This window comes from Heterocephalus glaber, unplaced genomic scaffold (genome assembly GCF_053883595.1).
Source record: "Heterocephalus glaber isolate CG9 unplaced genomic scaffold, H.glaber_assembly_v1.0 deba00000768, whole genome shotgun sequence".
Lineage (NCBI taxonomy): Eukaryota > Metazoa > Chordata > Mammalia > Rodentia > Bathyergidae > Heterocephalus > Heterocephalus glaber.
In genome coordinates this window covers 825,212-849,486 of record NW_028258162.1, presented here as the reverse complement: position 1 = coordinate 849,486, position 24,275 = coordinate 825,212, and the positions used below count along the sequence as shown (strand labels likewise).

Below are 24,275 nucleotides of genomic sequence, written 5' to 3'. Positions count from 1 at the left end.
GGAAGCTGGTGCTGCCTATTCCATGGAACCGGGACTGAGCCCACCCCTTCTTCAGCGGGAGCCGGTGGAGGAACCTCAGGCAGTACCGGAGGTGCATGCTTCGGCACTTTCACCACGTTTGAGCTGACAGCTCGGGCTACAGTCTCCGATGCAGCCTTTCGAGACCAACGGAGGCCGGTCCACTCTATTAGTGTTAGGGCAGGGGCGGCTCCGTGGTCAGTACTTGCCCCACACACCTCGGGCCCGGGCTCATCCCAGCACCACCAGTGGGTATGTGGGCGAGTCTCTGGGCCATCCTGCAGGCTTGCAGAGGACTCAACTGTGCCACCAGCCGGAGGGGAGGAGGGACTTGGGCTCTGGCAGGACCCTGCCCCACTGGGCCTGCTCCCCGCTCCCTGTGGTCCAGGTCCTGTGCTGCTGGGGACCTGTACACCCGCACTGTGAATGTGCTGTTGGCCTGGCACTGGGAGGGGCTTTCTGCTGCCACAGCAGGCTGTGTGGGGGCTGCAGCTGCCCCACATCCATATCCACCCCAGACTGAGGCCCAGTGGATGGCAGGCGGTGAGAGAGGTCTTCGCCCACACCCTTCCGCCGGCCCTGGGAATTGAGGTCCAGGTTACTGTGTGGGAGGGGCCAGGCTGGTCGGTTCCTCACAGCTTCACTGCCCAGGGGCTGGTTTACTTTTTCCCAAATGCTGTGGGCACGTTTCTTTTTTGTTTTTGGAGACAGGCTCCCTTTGTAGCCCAGGCTGGCCTTGAACTCCTGCTGATCCTCTTGCCTCAGTCTCCTGAGAGCTGGGATTGCAGGCGTGCACCACCATCCCCAGCACGCCAGGGACATGTTTTTCCTCCAAGCTCAGAGAGTGCTCCAGAACAGGTGGCCTCTGCCCCACAGGATGCTCTGTCCTGGATGAGGTGTATGGGACTCTCCTGTCCATCTCTTCAGTTTTTCTCCTAAGTCCTGGCAGCGGAAACACCCTGCAGGTGAGGTGGGCACCTTGGCACAGAGCCCCTTCTGGCCTGGTGGGCCGCAGTGTGCTTGTCCCTGTGCCACCTCAGGGTGCATGTGGTTTGGGTCCCCATCCCCACAGCACGTGACACCCTAGGAAGTTCTGGGGTTGAGTGTGATTCATGGAGGAGGCGACAGGGAAAAACTGGCTGTCTTTAAGCTCCAGGAAGCAGTGGGGTGAGCTGGAAATGTGAGTAATGAATAATTTTACTAAAATAATGCCACAGTCTCAGGACCTGTTCTGTAGCATTGGGCCCCTGTGAAGTGCATTTCTGCCTGTTGAGCCCAGGGCCTGGGCAGGGAGCGCAGGACACTGCATGTGAGCCTGTGGCCCTGGACACCCTCTGGGCATGGCTCTCCTCGGTGGTCATTTCAGACTCGGGTTGGGTGCTTGGGGAGTGGGCGTTTAGCCTGCAGCTTTTATGGCCTCTCCCCAGGCTTCCTGCCCCTGATAGTGTCAGGACTGTCTCACTGTAGCTGTCACGTGGTCAGAAGCCTGGATCCCACCCTGGGTTCACACTGCTCCTGCAGCCATGGACTCAACCGAGGGGGTGCTGGAAAGGGTGGGCTCCACACTGTGTCCGGGAAACAGTTTACATAGTCAAAAATTAAATTTCATTTGTCTCCAAATTACAAAAACTCTTAACTCCTCAAATATGACAGTGTGCCTGAAAACTGTATTTAGGCATCATACCTACCCAGGTAAAAGCCAGTGCATGTTCAGCCCCAGTGGCCTCCCTGGATGTGGGTGTCAGCCACACAAATATGTCTCAAGCTTGGAGTCACTGCAGAAAGGTGCAGTTCTGTGGACATGCTAGCGTCAGTGCTGAGGAGGAGGGAGGGTGGTTTTTCTTACCTTAATTCTTTGAGAATTGCTGGGATGTGCTGTCTAAACTGGCCAGATAGAAGTCCTGCCCTGTGGTTGTCCTCACAGGGTGGAGATTTATTTCCTGGTCGGTCTGAAGTCATTTTATTTGGTCTGCCAGAGAGCAGAACCATAAAGCCGTGTCTTGTGCCCCACGTCACCCTGAGTGAAAACTGAGTGTGAGGCTGCCAGGTGCTCCTCCATTCCGGCCCTGTGGCTGTGTTGGTCCCTGACTATGACCCCTGGGAGGTGGTGCCTTGTGGCTCAGGACCCTCTGTGGCACCACGAGGCTGCCCGAGGGCTCCACAGGTGCTCCCAGGCCAGGGCTGGCTGATGGGACCCACGCCTGCCTGCCTACCCCTGTCCCTGCCTTGGGGTCACCATGTGCTTTGCACACAGGCATGGAGAGGACTATGCTTCTCTGAGAAGTTTCCATCTTTTTTTTTTTTTTTTTTTTTGGTACCTGGGATCAAACTTGGGACCTTGCATTTGTGAGGCAGGCTCCAGAACCACTGAGTTAAATCCCTGGCCCAGAAGTTTCCATTTCTTAAAGAAAAGCTCAGAGCTCTTCATCTGCCACAGTTTTATTTGAAAGTGTTGCTCACTGGCCATGGAAAGATGGCTCTGGTGCCAGAGGACTTGGTACACTGAAGGGGGACCCGAGGCAGAAAGGATGGTGGTATTCACAGGGTCCATGTGACGGGCAGTGTCCACAAGGTCCCCTCCGACACCGCTCTCTCCTCTGCTCATGCCTCCCTGGGCAGGGGGCTGTGGGTGGCCTCGGGACACACGGGAAGTGGAAGATGGGGTCGGTGCCCACAGTGGCAGAGTTGATGATGCTCTGGGCATGTGGAGGTGGTGCCTTCCTCCTGGAGCAGGCTCCAGCTGTGTCCCAGGGGCCTCAGGAGTCACAGCAGCACCTGGCCCTGCTTGGCGTCCCTTCGCCAGGTGTCCCCACCTGAGGGCTCGCTGCTCTCTTCCAGGAACAAGACTACCAATGGAGACTGCCGGAAGGACCCCCGAGAGCGCAGCCGCAGCCCCATCGAGCGCGCTGTGGCCCCCACCATGGGCCTGCATGGCAGCCACCTGTACGCGTCCCTGCCCAGCCTCGGTGTGGAGCAGCCCCTCGCCCTGACCAAGAGCAGCGGGGATGCCGGCAGGGCAGCTGGCCTCTCCCCCACACTCACGCCAGTGGAGCGGCAGCAGGTACGCGGGCCTGCGCTGGGCGGGGAGGGGCCTGGCGGAGCTGGGCCAGCCACTACAGGGTCCCACAGGGCGAGTCTGCAGGGGGCTTTGCTTTGGGCTGGAATCCTCCTGGGACTGGCACATATTAAGGAAGTCAGGAAAATTATTACAGTAAACAGTTGTTTGGTGGAAAAATCTCTTCTGAAAAGTTGGGCTTGTAGAGGACCCCACAGTACAGGAGGGCATGGTGGCCCTGGCGAGAAGCCAGTGTGGCCATGGAGTCCTTTGCTGCTATCAGTCACCGGGAAGTGTGGACGGTGATGTGGGCTGCCAGGCTCAGGGATTCCTGTCGGGTTTGGGACAGATCTCGTGGCCAGCGCAGGTTTTGTGGGGTGGACAGAGGCACAGGCTGCTGTGACTTAGGGGCCACTGCCCTGCACTTGGACCTAGTGAATGACCTGGGCACTGCACAGCACCCGTGGGACCTGCTCCCCACTTCTGAGCTCACAGCCAGGTGCTCTGGTGGGGACACAGGGATGACCCCCGAGTTGAGCGTGAGGGAGAAAAGGTGCCAGGATGGCAAGGTGGGGCCTTGGAGGCCGCAGCACAGGGAGGCCTTACCCTCGGGACCAGGGTCCTCCCACTGGTGCTGTCACAGCTGGGTGTGGCTCCAGGCACATGTCACAGGCTGCTGTGGTAGGGCTGAGCGGACCCAGGAGAGTGGGCGGCTGTGTGGCATCCACGGGTGGTGTCTGTCCTGGAACAGGCTTGGGGTGCTGGGCACCTGGGTGTGAGTGGAGCCAGGTCCCTGGCTGCACTGTCACATGTGGGTACAGCCGGGGCAGAGGGCCCAGCACGTGACAGCGGAGGGCCAGTGACCATCCAGGGCAAGTCCCTGCGGCTCAGGCCAGGAGGGGCCCAAACCTGAACCTTGGGCGGCCGTGTCCCTCTGGATGGTGCTGACCCTGAGGCTGGGCATCCCCTGAGCTCCTGGGAAGCCCTCTTCGGTGAGGTCACCAGTCCGACCTCTGCTGGTCAGGACACCGGTAGGGAGTAGCAGACGCCAGCTCAAGCTGCCCCTGAGGCGGCTGCAGAGGACAGAGCCATTTGTGGGACATCGAGTGGAGGTGACGGTGATGGCTGCCAGATGAGTGAGGGGCTACAGTGTCTAATCTTGGTTGTGACAGGAAGGAACTAACTTGGGCCAGCCCTGGCGCAGGCAGAAACCTGCAGCCTACTGGAAGGGGCCCAAGAAGGTCCTGGAGGACTGTGGGATCCAAGACCCCTGGGGTCCTCAGTAGCAGGAGCTGGGGTCCTTCCTGCTACTCTCTGCCACTCGTGTGACTCGATCCTTGGTGTCTGGCACTTGTCCCAGCCCTCCACAGTGGGCCTTCGCCCTGCCTCTCCTTGACCCCAGCTGCCATGCCATGACCAGGGGTCAGGCTTCAGAGAGGACAACTCAGGGGAGGGGTGGCGCGCGCGGCTGCATGGGTATCAAAGCACTGGCCTCCTCCTGCAGAACCGGCCCTCGGTGATCACCTGTGCCTCAGCTGGAGCCCGAAACTGCAACCTTTCGCACTGCCCCATCGCGCACAGTGGCTGCGCTGCGCCTGGGCCCGCCAGCTACCGGAGGCCACCCAGCGGTGAGTGTCCTGCTGCCCCGTCCCTTGCCGGCAACAGGTGGGGATGGACCCACGGGGTCTGCTGTTCCTCAGTGCCCTCGGCCCAGGGCAGTGGGTACCCTCCCTTCCAGACTCAGACGTGACCTGCCCCCATGTCCCCTGCCCCTGCAGCTGCCCCCGCCTGCGACCCTGTGGTGGAGGAGCACTTCCGCAGGAGCCTGGGCAAGAACTACAAGGAGCCGGAGCCGGCACCCAACTCTGTGTCCATCACTGGCTCCGTGGATGACCACTTCGCCAAAGCCCTGGGCGACACGTGGCTGCAGCTCAAGGCGGCCAAGGACGGCACCTCCAGCAGCCCCGAGTCAGCCTCGCGCCGTGGCCAGCCGGCCAGCCCCTCTGCCCACATAGTGAGCCACGGCCACTCCCCGTCGGTGGTCTCCTGAGGGTGCCCAGTGCCTCGCCCGTCTGCATGGTTTGCCCAAGCTTTGAACAGTCAGTGCTTAAAAAAAAAATTGTGGGGTGGGGCGGGGGGAGGGAAGGGGTGGTCTAGCCGCAAACCCGTGCGGCGGGGTTCTGTGCTCTTCTGTCTCATACTTGCTTGGTGTCCGCGCAAGGGGCCCTCTGTGTGCCAGGAGGCGGCGTGCAGGTCGGCGGGCGCTCTGTGGCACCCGTTTCCTGCCTTGGTTACCAAAGAAACCTCTGGCACAGTGTGCGGCCGGCCAGGACTCCAGCGTCCTCAGCCACAAGCCATGAAGACTTCGGGGGGCCCGGCGCTCTGTGCTCTTCTTGTGTGCTTCCCAAGGCCCGGGACTGTGTGCGTGTGTGTGTGCGTGTGTATACTTGAAGAGAAGCGTGGTGTCTGATTTGCACTATTGGAGGACGGAGGCTGCCCGCAGCTGCTGCAGGACGCTGGCATGGAGGGCAAAGTGCTGGGACTGCAGGGCGGCTGCTCCTGACCCTCTGTGGCGGGGTGCGGTGAAGTTAGAGGAGCTTGGGGGTGCCGCACAGGCTGCAGTCTTCTCTAGAGTCGGGGCTGCACCTGATCACAGGCGCCACCGCATGGGCATTCACCCTCTGGGATCACTGCAGCTGTCGGGCAGACTGAGGTCAAGGACTCCGTAGTGCTTTAAAGAGGACACATGTTTTAATGGAGAAAAAAATAGCTGGTTTCTATTAATTGTACAGACAGTAAGCAAACCTGAGTACTTATGGCTTCTTTTCAGAACTAGTTTATTTTGTCAGTCCCAGTCCTAGATCTACTTACTGCTGGTACAGTTGTACTCCGAGATCTGTATTTGATACTCTACTCACAAGGAGCGTGGGTGGCCGCAGCTGGCAGGCGGTGGGCAGTGGCCAGCGCCACCGCCTCTGCGCATCCCCGCTGCCTGGTGACGCACCCCAGGGAGCTGGATGGTGTCTCCCAGCTCCCTGGGCGCAGCCTGCTCCCTTGGCTGACGGCAGATTGCTGACAATCTGCGCCATGGCGTTGTGTGTGCTTCTTGGTGCGTGGGGCCAAGGCCGTGTACATTCCTGACTTCAGTTACGACTGCATTTATCGTCTGCCATAGCCACAGCTACTAACTAGACATTAGCAGCACCCAAGACAGGCAGGGCTGGGGGTGCCTCACAGCTGCTGCTCCTCGTGGTCAATGAGCGTTTCTGTCCTTGCCTCCAGGGTCTGCAGCCAGCCTGGCCCCCTAGGGGGCTTGGGATGTCACCTGCTCAGGTGACACAGGGGTGGCCAGCCCAACTGTGAGGCGTTAGAGGCTTCTCCCACAGATGCACAGTGCCAGGCCCACTGTTGCATCTGGGGTGTGGGTGCAGGGGTGCCTGGCTCTGGTCATGCTGGTCAGGCTGCCGGCCCTCACGGAGTGAAAGGAAGCCCCTCTCCAGCCTCCCAGTCACTCCCACTGTACTGGGCTTCCAAGCTTTGGCATTCAGGCCCCTATATTTTCTGTAGGAAAAAAATCATTGAGAACACTTTTTTTATATAGGTAACTTTAAGACCATCATTACGCTGTGCGTAAAGAATGTACAGAGAAATTTGTAGGTATTTTTTGAAGAACAATTAATTTGTTAATGATATGTAGCTATTTAATTTTTCCCTTTCCTATCGTAATCATTCATTTTTTGTTGTTTGGAAAAAAAGTTGATCTTTTTTGGGTCGTGGATGTGTCCGTAAACGTGCAGGAACACAGGTACTCTGAGACCGCCATCCGCATTCAGAGCCACACGTTTGTTACTGCTACAGGCTACTGAGCGCGGGCTGGAGCTGGAGCCGCCGCCGCGGACCCTCCCTCGGCCGGTGAGCGGGGCGCCTCGCGGGGACGGAGGTGCTGGTGGCCGGGTCCCCGCGCCGACCTATCTGGGATAGGCTGTCCCCCAGAGCCGGGCCGTCCGCGGCGCGTTCTGACTCCTCTGCTATGTGTAAATCTGTAAGATACCATTCTCTGTGGCCTGTTTTTCCTGGAAGAAGAAGAAAAAAAGGTTTGGCAGGCCATCTTTTTTTGTACTTAAAAGTAGCCTTAAGAACAATAATAAAGTGCTCTTAAACCACTGGCTGGCTGTGTGTGGCCCTGAGGCGCCCGAGTGAGCAGAAAGAGGCGAGTTCAGTCCCCACCGTGACTGTGAGATGTGTGGAAGGGATGCCTCCCCCGAGGACAAGGTCATCTCTGTCCCACATGCAGCCTGGCCGGCAGAGGGGTGCACACGGGTGAGGAGAGGAACCCAAGGACGCGGTGCTGGCCCCCGTGTGGGCACCCTGGGGCTTGACCCCTGTGACAACAGAAAAACAACTGCACGTGGAGGGGCTGTGCCCAGAGGGCAGTGCACCAAAGCCAAGGTTATTATTGAGCTCAGGGTGGGTAGGGTTGGCACAGCAGGATGATGTGGGGAGGGGACACCCGGGCATCACCCGTCCGGGGCAGCATCCTGCCCCTGTGCTCCTCAGCGGTGGTCTCAGAGGGTCTCATCATCGCTCATGTCCCAGATCTGCGGAGAGAAAGGGAGATCCTCAGCCCAGCTGCCGGCTGGGCCCAGGGTCGTGCTGCAGAACTGTAGCCTGCGTGACAGCAGGAGCAAGAGGCTTGCCTGCAGGACAGGGCACTGTGCACCCCACACCTGGCGCTGCAGCAGCTCTAGGCCTGAGGCAGGGGTGTGGGCTCTGCCTGCTCTGAACTGCAGGCAGAGACCCAGGAGCTGGCCACGGCTCACGGCACCCCTGCCAGTGTCACTGGGGAGGCAGCCTGAGGGTGCAAGGGGTGTCTTGGTGGGGGACAGCTCCTTCCGGAGACCCTGCACCAAGACCCCCACCCCCAGGTGTCACAGCAGCACAGCAGGTCCAGGCCCTGCTCCCAGGGCTCCCCATGGGCCTTGGCCAAATACTTCCCTGATTTCCAGAACTGGCTGCCGAAGGCTGCCCCAGCCCTGCTGAGAGGAGTGCAGAAACAGCGTGTTCACGTGGGGAGGATGGCCTAAGGTCAACACACAGCCTGGTTTTCCAAGTGATGGTGTGCCAGGTAAACAAAACGCAGAGAAGAAAATTTCCTCCGTCCCCGGGCAGCAGGTGACTAGCATCCTGTCACAGTTCCTGGACTGGAGGCACAGGCAGCGCCTGCACAGCTCAGCCAGGTGTGGGGTGGGGACCCAGTGCCCCAGCCCGGATCACCACATAGCCCCACATGCTTCTGGGCAGGGCCCAGCATTTAGAGCCCCAGACCGATCCGCTCTGGGGGTCTAAGGGGAACAGAAGCACTGGAGCCATGATGGTGAACCTTTTAGAGCTTTCAGTGATACAACCTGCTGCAGCATGAGTGCCACAGGTTTGCCACCACTGTACCAGAGCATGGTCACACAGTTCTGCCACACTCTCAATCTTGTTCAGGGGACACATTTCTGCAGCTCTCCCTGGGCCCCACATGCTGTGTGGCCCTAACGCAGATGCTTCTTTGTGCCTCACTTGCCTGTGAGGAACAGAGGCAGACAAGTTCAGAGAGGCCAGGTGGCTTCCTGGAGCCACACAGCAAGCAAGCTACAGAGCCAGGAGTGCGGGTGTGTGGAGAGGGAAGGGGCGGTAGAGGGAGGCACCAGGCCAAAAGGACCAGGGTGTGAGCCATGGGGCCTTCGCTCTCTAAGGCCTCCTGTGCCACTCAGAAGCACCCTCTGGGTGGAGAGGGTCATGCACAGGACTTTAGGGGCATCCGGAGACCCTGTCCATTGCATCATCTGGTCGACGAGATCTCCGCCACAGAGAAGCGGGATTCTGCCCTGCAGAGCCGTGAGGGGACCTGGCTGGCCCATGGACAGCGGCACACTCCCAGGGCACCTGCTAGGCGGGGCTGCCAGCACTGGCCAGGCTTTGGAGAGGACTCCGGGGTGCCTGGAGCACTGACTGGCACACTCTGTGGGGAGGGAGGGACTTTCCAGACCCAGATGCCTGGACAGGGCTGCGGGCTGCTCTGGCAGCCTGGCCTCCCCACTTGTGGGCACTGGTGGTGGCAGTGCAGCAGCAGGCTGCCTTTAAAGCAGAAGCCCAGGCCTCGTCCTCTGGAACCGGAGCTGTGCTGCCCTCTTACTGAGCAATGCTAACGGTCAGGGCTGGCGTGGCAAGGAGAAGCAAGGTGCGGGGTGCAGATGGGAGCCCTAGGTCTTCAGAGAAGACATTTGCTAACACCCCCTTCAAGGAAGAAATGATCTCAGTTACAGACAATACAGAGCACACCGGAAACCCCATGAAAATGAATGCTGAGATGAATACAGAAAAAGAACACTTGTTTCTATAAGATAGCAAGATATAAAATTAACAAGTTCCAGCCCTCTGTGTACAAACACCACCAGTAACAGCAGAGGGAGATGAGCCTTTGACAAGAGCAGAGAAAAAGAGAAACTGCCAGAGAAAGCCTAACGACAATGTTCAGAATTTACATGAAAAAAACCTTCATTAAAAAAAAAAGCCCTCATAAAAATCTCAAACTGCTGGGCATGGTGGCGCATGTCTGTAATCCTAGCACTCGGGAGGCTGAGGCAGGGGAATCACCTTGAGTTCAAGGCCAGCCTGGGCTACATAAGTGAGACCCTGTCTCAAAAACAACAACAACAAAACCTCAAATTTAGGAAAGACAGTGAATTGGGACAAATGATTAACTCCCCTTATTTTGTTAGCAGATTATTCAACATCAGTAAACCCCAGCTTTTGAAAATTGATAAGCATCTTTTCTGGCTCTGAAGTTTCTGTGGAAGTTCCCCTGGCCTACCCTTCAGATATCCCTAGCTCAGCACAGGGGCTTCCTAATTCGGGGTGGTGCTGCCATGGCAACAGGTGGCTGCCTGGGGGAAGAGGGAGCCCAGGGTGGGAGGGCAGAGTCCATGCATGTCGTGGGGGAGATCTAGAATTTAACAATGAAGGGTTAGGGACTGAGATCCCTGTCACTCAAGACAGGTTTTCTAGTGTGTGATACAGGACAATTGGAAAGTCACTTGACACAAGATAACATCGATTCTGTGCTTTATATTGTGCACTAGAATCAACTCCAAACAGAACAGTCTCAGTGTTAGAAAATGTTAAGCAATGGTCGTGTGCCTTTGACCTGGGGGACGGGAAAAGCCTATAGCCCCAAATCTATAAGCAATAAAACTGGATGTACCGGGCTCTGCAAAAACTCATGCATGTAATTTTATGTGGAAAAACTAGGAAAAGCACAAAAAGACGTGAGAGATTGCAGCATGCAGGGCCCCTACACGGCTGCTGCTCTCCCTAACAGAGAAGTAATGACAATAAAGCAACCAAGAATGCTGGCCAAGCGTGTGGGCAGTGCACAGAAATCCATGGGCAGGTGCCCTTCATAAGAGACTTAGGACAGAAAAAGAAAAACATCTGATTGACATCCTACAACCTAAGTGCCTGGCTTGTGAAAGACAACTGTGAAAGGGAAAAGGAAATTACAAACCAGGAAATATCTTAACTAGATACAAGAAACAAGCAGAGAAATGCAAATCAAAGCTACATGAATTCCATCTCACCCTAGCCAGAATGGTGAGCAAAAACACAAAAAACAGTAAGTGCTGGTGAGGATGCACGGGAAAAGGACTCTCTACCCTGCTGGTGGGAAGTCAGTGTGGAGCTTCTTCAAAAAGCTCAAACTAGAGCTGCCCTGTGGCCCAGCCAGTCGCCTCCTCAGTGTATTCCCGGGGCAGGCAGAGCCAGTGCAGTGTACATAGGGACACCTGCACACCCACGTTTACGGTGGCACAGTTCACAACCGCCAAATTACAGAATCAGCCTGCGTGGCCTGCAACAGACTGATAAGGACAGCGTGTGTACACAAGGCAGTTCGCTAAGGGACAGGGAAGAACAGAATTCTGCCTTTTGCAGAAAAATGGATGAAACTGGTGATCATCATTTTGAGCCAAAGACCCAGACTAACAAGTATCACATGGTTTCCCTCTTGTGTGGAATGTAAAAGATGACAAGAAAATAAGACTATTACTAGATCCGGGGAAGGCACCGGGGAGGAGGGAGTGAAGGGTGGGTGATGAAGGAGATGACTGTGATGGAAATGCAAGCAAGGAACCCCCGGGAATGTGAAGTTTGGGGAGGAAGGCGGGCAAAGGTGATGAGGGGATGATTCAAGTGTCACGTGCGTTTACAAATCTGCCAAAGCAAAACCCATTAATCTGTGTAACCAATATGCACTAAATGTGGGAGAAAAAAGCAAACTGATTTCTGAAAAATGGGTGAAGAATTAAACATAGGCTTCACAGAGGAGGAAATACAAAGGCCTGTAAGAACCAGAAACAGTCCTTAGGGCAGTGCAAAGCAAAGCCACACAGCACCCTTTACGAGGAGCACGGTACAGAGAAGGGAGTGGCAGGACCAGGACTGCAGAAGACATAAAGCTAAATGTGATCTGCGAACCAGCCACACCACTCCTGTCCACCTGTGTCCCAGAGAGGCGGGTGCAAGAATGCTCCCGGGCTTTGTTCCCAGCAGGCACAAACTCCAGTGGCAGGAAACAGGAAGTCAGCGGGAACAGCCACACAATGGGCTCACAGCTGGATCCCTCCCAGGCCCTTGGTACAGGCTCGGTTCCCAGGGTGGCACTCCTGGGAGGTGGTGGGACCAAGGAGCAAAGCCCAGTGGGGGTCTTGCACTCTGTGGGGGTGTGGCCTTGCTGGGACCTGGGGCCCCTACTCTTCCCCTTCCTCTTCCTCTTCCTGCCTCCCCGCCCTGATGTGAGTGCTGGGTTCCGCTCCCCACACATGCTCCAGTGACGCTGCCTCCCCATGGGCCAAGAGCAACAGAGCCAACCCCCAGGGCCGCAGGCAACAACCCTTCTCTACACGCATGGTCATCTCAGGTTTGTGGCATGACTAACACCAAGGGACATGACCCAGCCACAAAGGGACACGTGAGTGATGTGCTGGCTAAGCAAACTTTTAATACAGAATCAAGTATTGTCATACCATGCTTAGAAAGTCAGAAAGGAATATGACCAAAACACAAGCCACAGAATGAGGGTAGAGTGGGCTTCATCAAAACTAAAAACTCATGTGCTTCCAAAAACAATATAAGAAAGTGAAAACAGCCCAACACAGTGGCGTGTATGCCTTTAATCCCAGATATGTGGGAGGCTAAAGCAAGAAGACACAAATTTCAGGCCAGTCTGGGCAACTTGGCGAGACCTTGTTTCGAAAATAAAAAGAGCTCAGGGCCAGGGATTTAGCTTAGTGGTTCTGCCACCTGCTTCGCATGCTCAAGGTCCCAAGCTCGATCCCCAGTACCAAAAGCAATAAAAATAAAAAATAAAAAGAGCTGGGGGTGTAACTCGGTGGTAGAGCACTTTCCTAAAATGCAAGGCCCAGGGCCTGGGGCCTAGCTCCATGGCGCCACACCTATCTCGCAAGTGCAAAGTCTTGAGTTTGATCCCGGTATGAAAAATTAATAAATGCAAGGCCCTGGGTCCATTCCTCAGTACCAGAGAAAGACGGAGACAGAGAGAAGTAGAGGGATAGAGACAGATGAAAAGACAACTCAGAATGAGAGAAAATCTTTGTAAATCATGTATCTGATAAGGAACTTAAACCTGGACTGTATAAAGATCTTTCACAACTCAAAACCCAATTCAAAAATGTGCAGAGCGGGGCCGGGGATTTAGCTCAGTGGTACTGCTGCCTGCCTCAAAAGTACAAGGTCCTTAGTTCGATTCCCGGTACCAAAAAGAAAATGTGCAGAGGAGTTGAACAGAAGCATCTCCAATAAAGACACACAGACTGCTAGGAAGCACAGGAAAGTCAGCGGGACATTCTTAGGGACCAGGAGAATGCAAACCAGAACCACAGGGAGACACCACCTCACACCCGCTAGGATGGCTATGAAAAGCCACACAAAAACAAGTATTGAGGAGGATCTGGACACCAGACCCAGTGTGTTGCTGTTGCGAAGGTAAAAACTGTCTGGCCTCTTTGGAAAATAGCTTGGCAGTTCCTCAAGAAGATAAACAGAGTCACAGTGTGGCAAGGCAGTTCCAGCCTGTGTCATGGCCAAGGGAAAGGAAAATGCATAACCATGGAAACCCTGTATATTCAGGACGTCACACTAGTGTGGGGGGCACCCACGTCCCCCAGCTGACAGGGCAAGGTGTGGCCATGCATGCCGTGGCCGTCACTCTGCCAGCCCTGCCCCGCTTAGCCCTCCCTCTCAGAGGCCCCAGCACCACAATGCAGCATCCCATTTTGCACAATGAGAATCACAGCAATGCCCAGGATACCAGCAGTGTTCAGGAACTGCGAGAAGCCAGTGGGGCGCTCTTCCATCCTCATCACTGCTTCACCTTCCAGGACCCATGTGGTCTCAGCCAGGAGTGAGTCCCTGGGCCCCAGCCCTCACTGTGGGGCTGCTCACTAGGCTCACACCCAGCAAGGGCCAGGACCCGGCCTGAGGCTCAAGCAGGATCACCTGGGCTGCACACACCAAAGGCCCCCCAAGGCCCCCAACACCGTGCAGGGTGACAGACGCACTGGAAATGAGCCCTTCCTCACTGATTCCAACTCCTGTCCTGTTTCTGGACCATTCTACCAACTGAAGTCCTTCCCCTCTGAACACTAATTACCTTGCCAATAGCGCGATTATATTTTGGTTGTATGTGTTCAAGGCGTGTTTGTTAAATGTACACGTTAAATGTACCCCAGCTTGTGAACTCTGGCTCTGGCATCGTGAATAGAAAGATGGAGTATGGAAGCCTCTCGGGCACTCTGAGCAGCCCAGCCAGGCTGTAGGAGCTGGGTTTTGTCTCCTCGTGTGCGTCCATCCCTGCACACATGCCGACAGGCAGCAGGGCCATCCCTTCCTCATGCTGATGGCACTCTGGGGACCCTGGGATCCTGACCCTTGTTTCTCCCACAGGGGCCCTGGCAGTCAGTGAGCCATGCTGAGTGTGGCCAGGACTGCCCTGGGTTGCACTGAGGGAGAACAGAGGAGAACACGAGCAGTGCGCGGGGAGGGACAGCAGCCGAAGGCACACCCAGAGGGCTGGGCCAGCACTGATCAGGACCGGAGGACAGGGCCCATGGACAACAGGTGTCAGCACGGCAGGGCAGAGGGAAGTGGCCCGGAGGGTACAGAGGGCAGGCTTCGGGGCAGGCCAGACTGGAGCCTGGGGGAGAGTGAGGGCATGGGTCTGTTCACGCCACAGCTGTCAGTGACCCTGCTATCCCTGTGTCCCCGTGGTCCCTCAACACCCATCTCATCCACACCCCACACAGCATAGTCGCATCCAGTCCACCCTGATTTTCAGCCTTCACTGCTTCCTCTGAGATTCGAGAGTGACAGCCAAGCTCGCTGCAGGCCCGAGTCCCCCCTGCAGCTTCACCTCCCCACCCTGCCTTGGCTCAGCAGCTGTGGCTGCCACAACCTCCCTCAGCTGCGTGTGCTCCTGGGGCCTGGACAATTCCCTGGCGACCCTGCCCACCCTCCCGGTGTCCTTACTCACTGGAACCAGACTCCTCCGCCTCTGGCGTCCAGCGCTGCCACAAGCAGTGCTCCATCACCTTTCACCACGTGATTCAGCTGACTCTGCGCCACCTGAGGGCAGGGCCTGCTGTCTGTCCCCTCCGTGGCCCTGGCCCCAGCACAGCCTGGCCCAGTGCAGTTTGTGGATGGGTAGTGACTCACATCCCCGTGCTCTGGGTAGGATTCCATGGCAGGGAAAGGGGAATGTGATCCCCAAGAAACAGCTGAGGAAGGCCCCCTCTGCCCTGCTGCTTGCTGGGGGCTCCAGCCAGCGGAGCCTTGGTGTCCAGGGCCTGCAGGATGCTGGGGGAGGCTGCGGGCATCTCCAGGCATACAGCAGGGTGGTGGAGTGGGCCAGGTTTCTGAGGGAGGCCTGTGCCCCAGGCGGAGGATGCCCTCGACCCCTCTCCAGCTCCCTGCAGACGGGTCCTGGCACCTCACTGTCCCCAGACCTGGCCCTGCTTGTATGGCCTGTGGCCAGTGTGGGGGCTGGGAAAGGCTGGGGCCCCTGTGTGCACTCGGGAGGGCGAGTCACCTGCACCTAGGGTCCCGAAGTGCCCATGGCCACCTGGCCTGGCGGAGGGCAGTGGACGGGCCCTGTTCTGGGCACCCGGCTTTATGGGAGGGCAGAGTCCCAGCAGGGCCCCCAAGCCCACCTGCCCTTGGGCCCATCCCTCCCTTCCATTGTGTCTGCGGGGTCAGGACTGCCTTCTCGATGCCCTGCAGCCCTGGGAGAACAGTGAAGACTGAGCCCTGCTTCTCATGGACCCCTCCTCCAGGGGGAGGGAGGTGGAGGACGAACTCTTCCCCCAGGCTCCTGTCCCCAGCCTCACAGATGCCAGTCCAGGGACGTGGTGGCCCAGCCCTCCACCCGCACTGCACCACGCCTCAGGCCGAGGCGGTAAGACACAGGTGCCTCCCAGAGAACACGAGGAGGCTGAGGCCAGGGAGGCCGGGGAGGAGGGACGGTCCTGCTGGCTGGAGAGCCGGCTGGGCGGGAGGAGAGGCCTCTCCCTCTGCGGTACTCACACAGCTCCTCAGGGCAGGCAGTGGGCCTCGCACTGGGGCAGCTGAGTCCTCCTGCCCCAGCCTCCGCCCACCACGATGGCAGCAACAGTGGGCGGCAAGAGCATGGGAGGCCGCGCTCCAGGAGTGGATGAGGCTTCACCCCCAGAAAGAAGCTCAAGTGGGGGATACCGAGGAGCCTAGGGAGCCTTGGGGGGTCAACTGGGGTCCCATCCTGAAGGAGGTGCAGGAGAAAGCGGAGTAGAGAGAGCTGGGGACGAGGAGGGACTGAAGGGCAGCTGTGGCTATCCAGAGAGCCAGACCTCGGGTGCCTGGGCTCAAGGATGGGGTCCCCCAACCTGCCCTCGAGGCAGGGCTGCAGGGCTGGGAGTGGAGCTCTGATCCCCGTGCTGCCCCCATAGCCTGGGAAAGGCCAGGCCACAAAAGGGAGGCTTGGGCAGGCCTTAAGCCTGTTTTTGAGCAAGTTCCAACGGTCTGAGAGCACACTTAGAATGGGAAGAGAAAATAAAACCATACGTTAGGTTATGTACTCCAGTTACATACTGGCACAGAAAGTAAAAACTAAGGCTAGAGAGCAAAACAGCATATGATGGGGGGTAGAATCCCTAGGTGTGAATTTTAGTCCTTGTTTGCAATTTAGAAAAAAAAAGCAGAATTCACGTACTCAGAATCAGGAAAACTGCAGTGACCCGCGGTGGACCCTGGTGGGGGTGGGGCCCGACACACACTGGCCAGCTTAGCTCACTCAGGGCCTGGCACCTGCTGGTTTCTTCTGTTTTCCCACCCCACCCCGGAACTGAAAAAGAGCCTGAGGGAACGGCTGACAATTTAGTTGAGGTCAAGACAGAGCCCTGAGTCCCCAGTTCCTGCTCCAGCCCGCTCAGCGTCTCTGTCTGTCTGTTTTTTGAGAGAGGGTCCCACTACGTAGCTCAGGCTGGCCTTGAACTCCGTGGTGATCCTCCTGCCTCAGCCTCCCAAGTGCTGGGATTCTAAGTGTGCGCCACCGAGCCCAGCTTCCTGTCTCTCCATCTTGTTAGGAAATGGGCCTCAGGGCCTGCTATGCTCAGCAGCCTCCCCTCTGGGCACCTAAGGATTGTTAATATCCAAACTCCACAGAGTGGAGGAGTGTTCATCCCGGCTCCAGGCTCCAGGACGGGAGGAGCTCCGGGGGAGGAGCTCCAGCAATTCGCTCTGGAGCCGCAGGGTGTGCTCCTCCCTCCCGGCTCCCGCTTCTGGAGGAGCTTGGGGCGCTGTGTGGCTATGTTCAGGGACTAGCGAGGGCAGGGGACGTGTGGCTGGGCCCAGGCTTGTTTGCCTTCCCCCAGACTTTAAAACACATTTTAAAAATTAAGTGGTAAGAATACAGGGTAATTTTCAGGCACCAACATACTTTCTTTCAAGACATGATTTGTAGGTTTGGACCACATTTGAAATGAAATGGCTACTGAGATAAATGGCCGCTCTGGAGGCTACAAAATGGTTTCCATTATGTAGTTCTGATCCGAGGGTCCTTGGGACACTTGTGTGTGTTCTCTCAGAGGGCAGTTGAGGTCACTGGGGGGGGGGGAGCCAGGCAACTGGAGAGCTCGCGCTGCAGGCTGAGGTCGCTGTAGGCTGAGGTCGGGGGCAAACACTCAGATTTCACTTGGTACGAAGACATCATCGTGAAGCTTTAGGTTATGGCAGCACCTGGCGCCCCCGGCCCAGAACCTGTGTGGATGTGTCTGAGCCCTGCACCTACCCGGGGGCCCTGCCACGAGGGCTGACATTAACCCCTGACTGTCTCGAAAGCCACAGAAACCAAGGCTGTGTGGCGCTGAGGGACACACGGAAAAGCAGCATGGGCCTGGGGTGCAGCTTGGAATAGGGAGAGAGCATTGAAGAACTGAAGATAGGCAGAAAAGAGACAAGGAAAATTTTAAAATTATACTTTTAAGAAAACTGTAGCTGGGCGTGGTGGCACATGCCTGTCATCTCAGCACTCGGGAGGCTGAGACAGGAGGATCACTATGAGTTCGAAGCCATCCTGGGCTACATAGTGAGCTCAAGGCCACGCTGAACTACAAGAGCAAGACCTTGTCTAAGAAAAACGAAAAAAACAAATAGAAAACTGCATCTTCGAGACTCAAAGTTCCTTGCCATTACGATGCCATTTCCCCACCCCTAACCTGTTTATTCCCTCCCAGGCTCTCACTCTAAAATCCCTCAGTCTTGAAACATCCAGTAAGCCTAGAAACCCGGCCAAGCCTTTGACTTGTACCTGGGGCTGCAGGGTTACAGGTGCCACCAACTTCCAACTCACGAGCAGACATCACGTGCCTCTGAAGGGGACCAGGCCGAGGTCCCCATGGGGTCTTCTTGGACCCTGTTCAGTGCTAGCACAGCACCTGCCTAACAGGCACAAGGCACTGCTCCTATCCCCTGCACTGCACAAACAAGCTCAGAATTCAGACAGGCAGAGACATGCAGGCAACTGACTGTCCACAGAGGTGGGAGGTGTTTCACAGAGGATAGGATGGCACATTCGGACACCCACCCAGCACACCGTGTGCAGCAGCAAAGTGCAAACGAACCCCTTAGGGTGCCAGAAGGAGCCATCTGAACAAAATGAACAATCCAGACTTCATGTAAACTGAGACTGCTTCTCTCTTAGGGACACTGGGACAATGACAAGGTAAGCCTAAGGCATGGGGAAATACACGCGACACGTGTACCCGACAAAGGACTGCCTGCAGAGTGTAGGGACTCTCACAACTCAATGTGGAGATAAACGCCTCAAGGAAAACATGAGCAAAGGAGTTGAAAGAAATGTCCAGAGGAGGAGGGACAGATGGTTGTATGTATGTGAAATGATGTTCAACATCCACGGTCACCAGAGAACCACAGTAAACATCACAGGGAGAGGCCACTGCCCTCCACATGGCTAAGAGTTGTGGGCAGGTGGCTCCGAGGGCCAGCAGGGCTGGGGGAGCCCATGCTCTCAGATGCTGCAGCTGTAGCTGCCAACGGCAAATGTTTGGCCACTCGCAAAGTGGCTTCACAGTGTCTTGCTTTTCTTTCTCTTTTCTGGTATTTTTTTGGAGTAGGGGGTCTTGCTATGTCGCCTAGGCTGGCCTCAAACCTTAACCTCAAGCCACTGTCCTACCTCAGCCCCCCTAGTGCTAGGAATACATCTGTGTGCTACTGTGCCTGGCTTAGTTTGACAGTTTCTTTTAAAATGTAAATGTATGCTTCCATCAGAGGACAGCAGTTCCAGTGCCAGGTGAAGTAGAAACACCTGTCCACACTGTGTACATAATTATTCAGGGGAGCTCTGTTTACAAAAGCCCCACTCTGGTGCTCATATGAATCCCAGAACGCCTATGCTGATGGCACGGGGGTGGGGCTGGGGAGGACGTCAGTGGCTTTATAAGAGGAAGGGGCCTGAGCCCGCACCTGTGTCCTGTCTTCCCAAGTGATCCCCTCCCCAGATGCCAGCGCCTGAACAGAGCTTCCTGGCGGGTGCTCAACAGGAAGCCACACAAACCTTTATTCCATGTAACACACCCAGTCTGTGGCGTTCAGTGACAGCCCTGGAAAACAGACGAAGACAAGCCCCAGATGGGACACGGCTCTAACACCCCTTGCAGGTGAGTGAGTGATGCTGCGACCTCCCAGAGGGAGACAGTCCTTGGCAGTAAGGGGACAGAGGACTGCCAGGGGCAACTCCATGATGAAGCTCCAACATATTCTGCAAAGCAAAAGAGACCAGAGAAAATGGTCTCTGCTGTGTGGCCCCATTTCTAGGGGACTCTAGAAGACCACAGTGTCCTTGTGCTGAGAGAAAGCAGAGCCTGGGGGCGGGGCAGGGAACTGTCCCCTTCTGGGGTGATGGCATCTTCTCTATTTTATCACGGGGTTGGTCACATGGATGTGTAAGCATGTGCAAATTCACTGGGACGGGCACTTTTACATACATGTTATCATGTTCACATTCTACTGCAATAAATTGGCTTTTAAGAAATTTAGCCAATGTTAGGGGAAAAAGGAACCCTTCTACATTGCTGGTGAGAGTATAAACTTGTACAACCACTGTGGAAATCAGAATGGAGATTCCTCAAAACACTGAAAGTAGAAATTCCATTTGACCCCATTATTCCCCTCTAGGTATCTTCTGGAAAGAGTTAAAGATGTCATACTACAGTGATCTATGCATACCCATGTTTATAGCGGCACAACTCACGATAGCTAAATCTTGGAAGTGGCCTATATGTCCATCAGCAGATGAATGGACAAAGAAAATGTATTTACACACAATGGAGCACTACTCTGGCATAAAGGAGAAACTTGAGTCATTTGTAGGAAAATGGTGCGCCTTGAGACTGTAATATTAAGTGAAATAAGACACAAGTTTAAGTATCACATGGTTTCTCTTATGTGAGAAACTCAAAACATAAATGAAGAGCAAAATAAAAGGTAATAGGAAATAGGGAGATAGATCTTTTACAAAAGCGAAGGGGACCAAGAGATGCAGGGAGGAAGAAGGAGATGAAGAAAAGAATTAAGATTGCCTGGCCCGGAAGCCTTCTGTAAAGATCCAAGGACATATTCCCAGGTATCCCAGTTTCTGCAGTAGCTTGGCCATGCATCTAGCTCTCTGCCCTGTCGCTCAGGATATTGCCTTTGTCTGGTGTTACCAGGGCCTCTGAGCTCCGGGAGAGGCCCCTTTCAGGATGCCATGGGAGGGAAGGCCAAGGGGGTTCTGGGACTGAGCAGGGCCTACAGGGACTGGGGCTTGGGAAAAGGACTGAGCCACTCTCCTTGGGCCGAGTGGGACAAGCTGGAGTCTGCAGGTGGCCACACAGTGACTGCACTTGGTTGGCCAAGAGGTCCTGGTCAGGTAGGAGCAGCTCCTCCTTGCAGGACAAAGTCCATCTGCTTTTGAGAGCACAGGCCAGGAGATCCCAAGTTGTGCATGAAGGATGTGCTGGGCTCCGTCCTGTGTCCTACTAATGGGTGCATGGCCTGGGAAGCTGGTGTAGCCCTGCCTGGCCGCTCACAGCCACCACCCAGCGTGAGACGTGGCCATTCAGCAGGGCTCTGAGTTGGGCCCGGCCCAGGGGCCACTTCTCCTCTGGAAGCTCACAGGGCTCTGGTGTGGAGGTGAGGACCACGCCACGCCTCTGCTCCAAGAACACCAGGAGTGGGGGCCTGGCGTCACCTTGGCCGCTGTGTCTCACCTAAATATAGTCTCACCCTGAAGGCATCCACCTCGGCTGCAGGAAGGGGGTCCTGCCCACGGCTGCCGGCCACAGTGCTAGGACCCTCTGAGGAGATTGTTGCTGTGAGGTACTGTGGCATGGAGATGAGGTGGCCCAGGATGGAACAGCGAACAGCAGGCCACACGGAGTGGCAGCTCATTCCCCGGAGGGCGAAGTTCTCATGGGGTCTGAGGGTTTTAAACAGGGTGTAACTTGAAAGTGCTTAAAATTTTAAGAGGAAAAAAAAAGAAAGAAAAAAGTGTAGTTGTTCCCTACGATTTTTTTTTTTATAAACAAACCAGTTTTCTGCTTATAATTTTTTTTTTTGGTACCGGAGATCGAACTCGGAACCTTCCGCTTGCAAGGCAGGTGATGGAACCACTGAGCTAAATCCCCAGCCCCTATAATTTTTTTTTTTTTATATTCCTCATTTTCTTTGTTAAGTTGATTAACAGTAGGCGCTCGCTTCCAAGGGCTACATTTTGGTTCAGAGAAAGAAAAACCATGGCTTCAAAAAATTACATCTTTAAAGAACCAGTTCTGTGGATTTCCTCCCACCCATCCTGACTTCTCAGAAGCAGCCTTTAGGGACAGTTTTTAGCCATTTCAGAAGAGTACTCTGTGCAGTTATCTGTTGCTGTGGACACTGCTTGTCCAGAGCAGAGGTTTCTCAGCTGGCCACCCCGGGAGAAGGTAAAGGAAGCTCTTGCTTATAAGCGATGTCAAGCCCAATGGGATGTCACAGAAAGCGACCATGTTCATGGGGCCATGCTTCAAAGTCACATGTAAGCTGGGAGTGACTGCCCACACCTGTAATCCCAGCACTCAAGGCTGAGGCAGGAAGATCATTGTGAGTTCAAGGCCAGCCTGGACTGTACAGCAAGATGCTGTCTCTAAAAAATAAAACCCACAAAAAACCCCCCAGAACTCCAAAAGGACAAAACCAAACCAACAAAATCACACTTAGAAAAATCACTCTATCTGTTCTAGTAAATGATCGTGAGCCGCACTGGGGCTCATGCCAGAAGAGGTTTACGGTATAAATAGCTGCGAAGAGATCACTTTCTTTGTTTTCCTTGGCGCAGGGCTTGCTGAGTTGAGATGAACACGTGGGTGCAATGAAGGGGGATGCAGAGGAGGGCGGTGGGCAGTCGGCTCAGCGCCTGGTTTCGCTCCGACACAAATGCCCCCCCGCAGCAGCTTTCGGACCCCAACCTGCTGCCATAGCACAGGGTGCAGATGTGGCCACAGTGCCCTCCACCCTGGCTCTGCCTGACACTACCTCCAGGTCGAGTCTGTCCCTGGGCTTTTCCAACAGTGGCTCCCTCCCAGGCTGGGGCCTGCTCCTGTCCCCGGCTGTCCCTGAGACCTTTGGGTTGGCATCCCAGTACTGGGACAGCTTGTGGCCAATGCATACGAGGGTGGGGGTGGGGTGATGCCAATGAGCACGCTCAGAGCCTCCTCCGGCATTAACAGACCACTAATGTCCACCGATGGCGGTGCGTGCCAGGCCCTTGCTGACACACCCTGCACCCCAGCGCCTTGCCCAGTTTGGGCCCTGGCACGGAACACTCCACTCACTCTCACAGGTGCCCGGCAGCTGGTGCTGGCTCTGTGTGCAGCACCTCCCATGGTGCCTTGTGCCTATGGCTGCACACTGCATCCTAAGTCATGCACAAACTGGTGAAGTGTGCCCATGGGCACAGTCAGCTGTGTGGACAGAGGAGCAGGCCTGCTCGCCTAGCACTAAGTCACATGTGCAAGCTCCCGAGGATGAGGATCCTGCCCCACTCTGCCTGCACTACAATGCTGGGGGAGCTCGTGGTGGGCAGATGTGTGGCTGGTGTGACACGATCCTTCAGTCTCCAAACTCACAGGACAGTTCTAAAGTATACATAAAATGATGCCAACGAAGTGTTGGGGACAGGGCAGTAAGCTTCAGCAGGTGTGACATAAACTGTTCGAATGCTACCCTACAAGGTAAAGCTGACTGAAAACCAACAGACTGCGGACCATGGGATGTTCCTTGGGTTTGCAAAGATTTGCAAACACTCAAGCCCTTCAGTGCCACCCAGCTGTGGATGAGCACACGGGGTGGTGAGGTGGCTGAGAAAAGGAGTCTGCCCACCCCGTCGGGGCACACCTGGTTTATACCTGAACAGGCTCAAAGGTCCCTCCAGTTCCTAGCAGCCCCCACACCCAGGCTAAGGTACAGCATTCCTGCCTGCCATGCCACACAGCCCCACTCTGACCCTGACGTGGCTGGGGACCAGAGCACCCCACCTGGCACGACCACTGGGCTTGAGTCCCAACTCTGTAACTCGTTGGTCGAGCGCGCCAGGACCCCAGGTCCCCCAGGGGTGGGCTGTTCCCATGATGCAGGACCACAGGAAGGCAGGGGGCGTCCTCACGATTAAGAGAGAAACCAACCCAGGCTCCGTGGACACAGATGGAAGTGGGACGGGGCAACCCGGCTCTTGGAGGTGGTAGCACATTCACAAGTTCTGAGTTTCATGCAGGTTGGAAAGGATTTGGGTTTTTCTGTTTCTCTCTTCAACTAAAGCAAATCCTGCCTGATAAGGCATCGGCATTTCAGGAAGACCCGTAACGGGTCTGGAAGCCACGTCTGTGCTAAGACGCTGCTCGAGTGGAGGCTGTGGCTCTCTAAGTACACAGGGCCACACCTCCAAACCCCCTGAGACACAGCCTGTGTGTGGAGACAGAGGGGACTTACACAGCTATGCCACCGCCCCAGGGCCTTGCCTCCTGCGAGCTGCCCTGAGGTACACGTGGGGCTGACAGCTGGCAGGGCGGGACGGTGTCACAGCTCATCTGTGGGCTCCCCCTCCAAAGGAGGCCCCTGCTGCAGGGGGCAGGCGCCCTGGGACATGAACACTTTCCTATGTAAGTGGGCAGGGACAGCATTGCGGGCTCCTTGTTTCCACCAGGAAAGGACGGGAAGCTGGGGGGCATGGGCATGGTGCAGAGGAGCAGGAGATAGGGCTGGACACTGGGAGGAGGCTCAGGTCACAGAGCAATATCAGTCTCCTGGGGGCAGAAATCATACTCCTGATCCCTTCTGCTCTGTCCCCTCAACAGTCACCAATAATGGTGGGGGTCCCCTCTGTCACCGAGGTCACCATAGCTGACTTGGGACACTGCCGCCAGGAAAGAAGGTAAACGGTTCCCCATTTGTAAGGGTGTGCAGTTCAAGAGCCAGGTGGCCGTGGGGACAAGCTCCTGCCAGGTTTGGCTCTGTAAGAACAAAGGCAAACACTGGCCCATACTTAGAGGGCCGCTTGACCTGTCTGCTGGACCAACAG

The 24,275-nt window shown here is 55.9% G+C and overlaps 2 protein-coding genes across 8 annotated transcripts in view; one reads left to right on the top strand and one right to left on the bottom strand.

The window, feature by feature from the left end:
- Vgll4 (vestigial like family member 4) overlaps positions 1–7,237 on the top strand; it is a 119,039-nt gene extending 111,802 nt beyond the window's left edge. For all 7 annotated transcript variants that reach the window (XM_004874844.4, XM_004874843.4, XM_021252215.2 and 4 more), the window contains 3 exons: positions 2,857–3,079; positions 4,578–4,701; positions 4,852–7,237. In XM_004874844.4, coding sequence (XP_004874901.1) covers positions 2,857–3,079; positions 4,578–4,701; positions 4,852–5,123 — 619 coding nt within the window. In that variant the 3' untranslated portion in view covers positions 5,124–7,237. The remainder of the gene's footprint in view (positions 1–2,856; positions 3,080–4,577; positions 4,702–4,851) is intronic.
- A 356-nt stretch (positions 7,238–7,593) lies between these two features.
- The window catches only part of Atg7 (autophagy related 7), a 247,482-nt gene continuing 230,800 nt past the window's right edge, over positions 7,594–24,275 (bottom strand). The window contains 1 exon segment of the mRNA XM_087207180.1: positions 7,594–7,671. The gene's annotated coding sequence lies outside the window, so the exon portion shown is untranslated.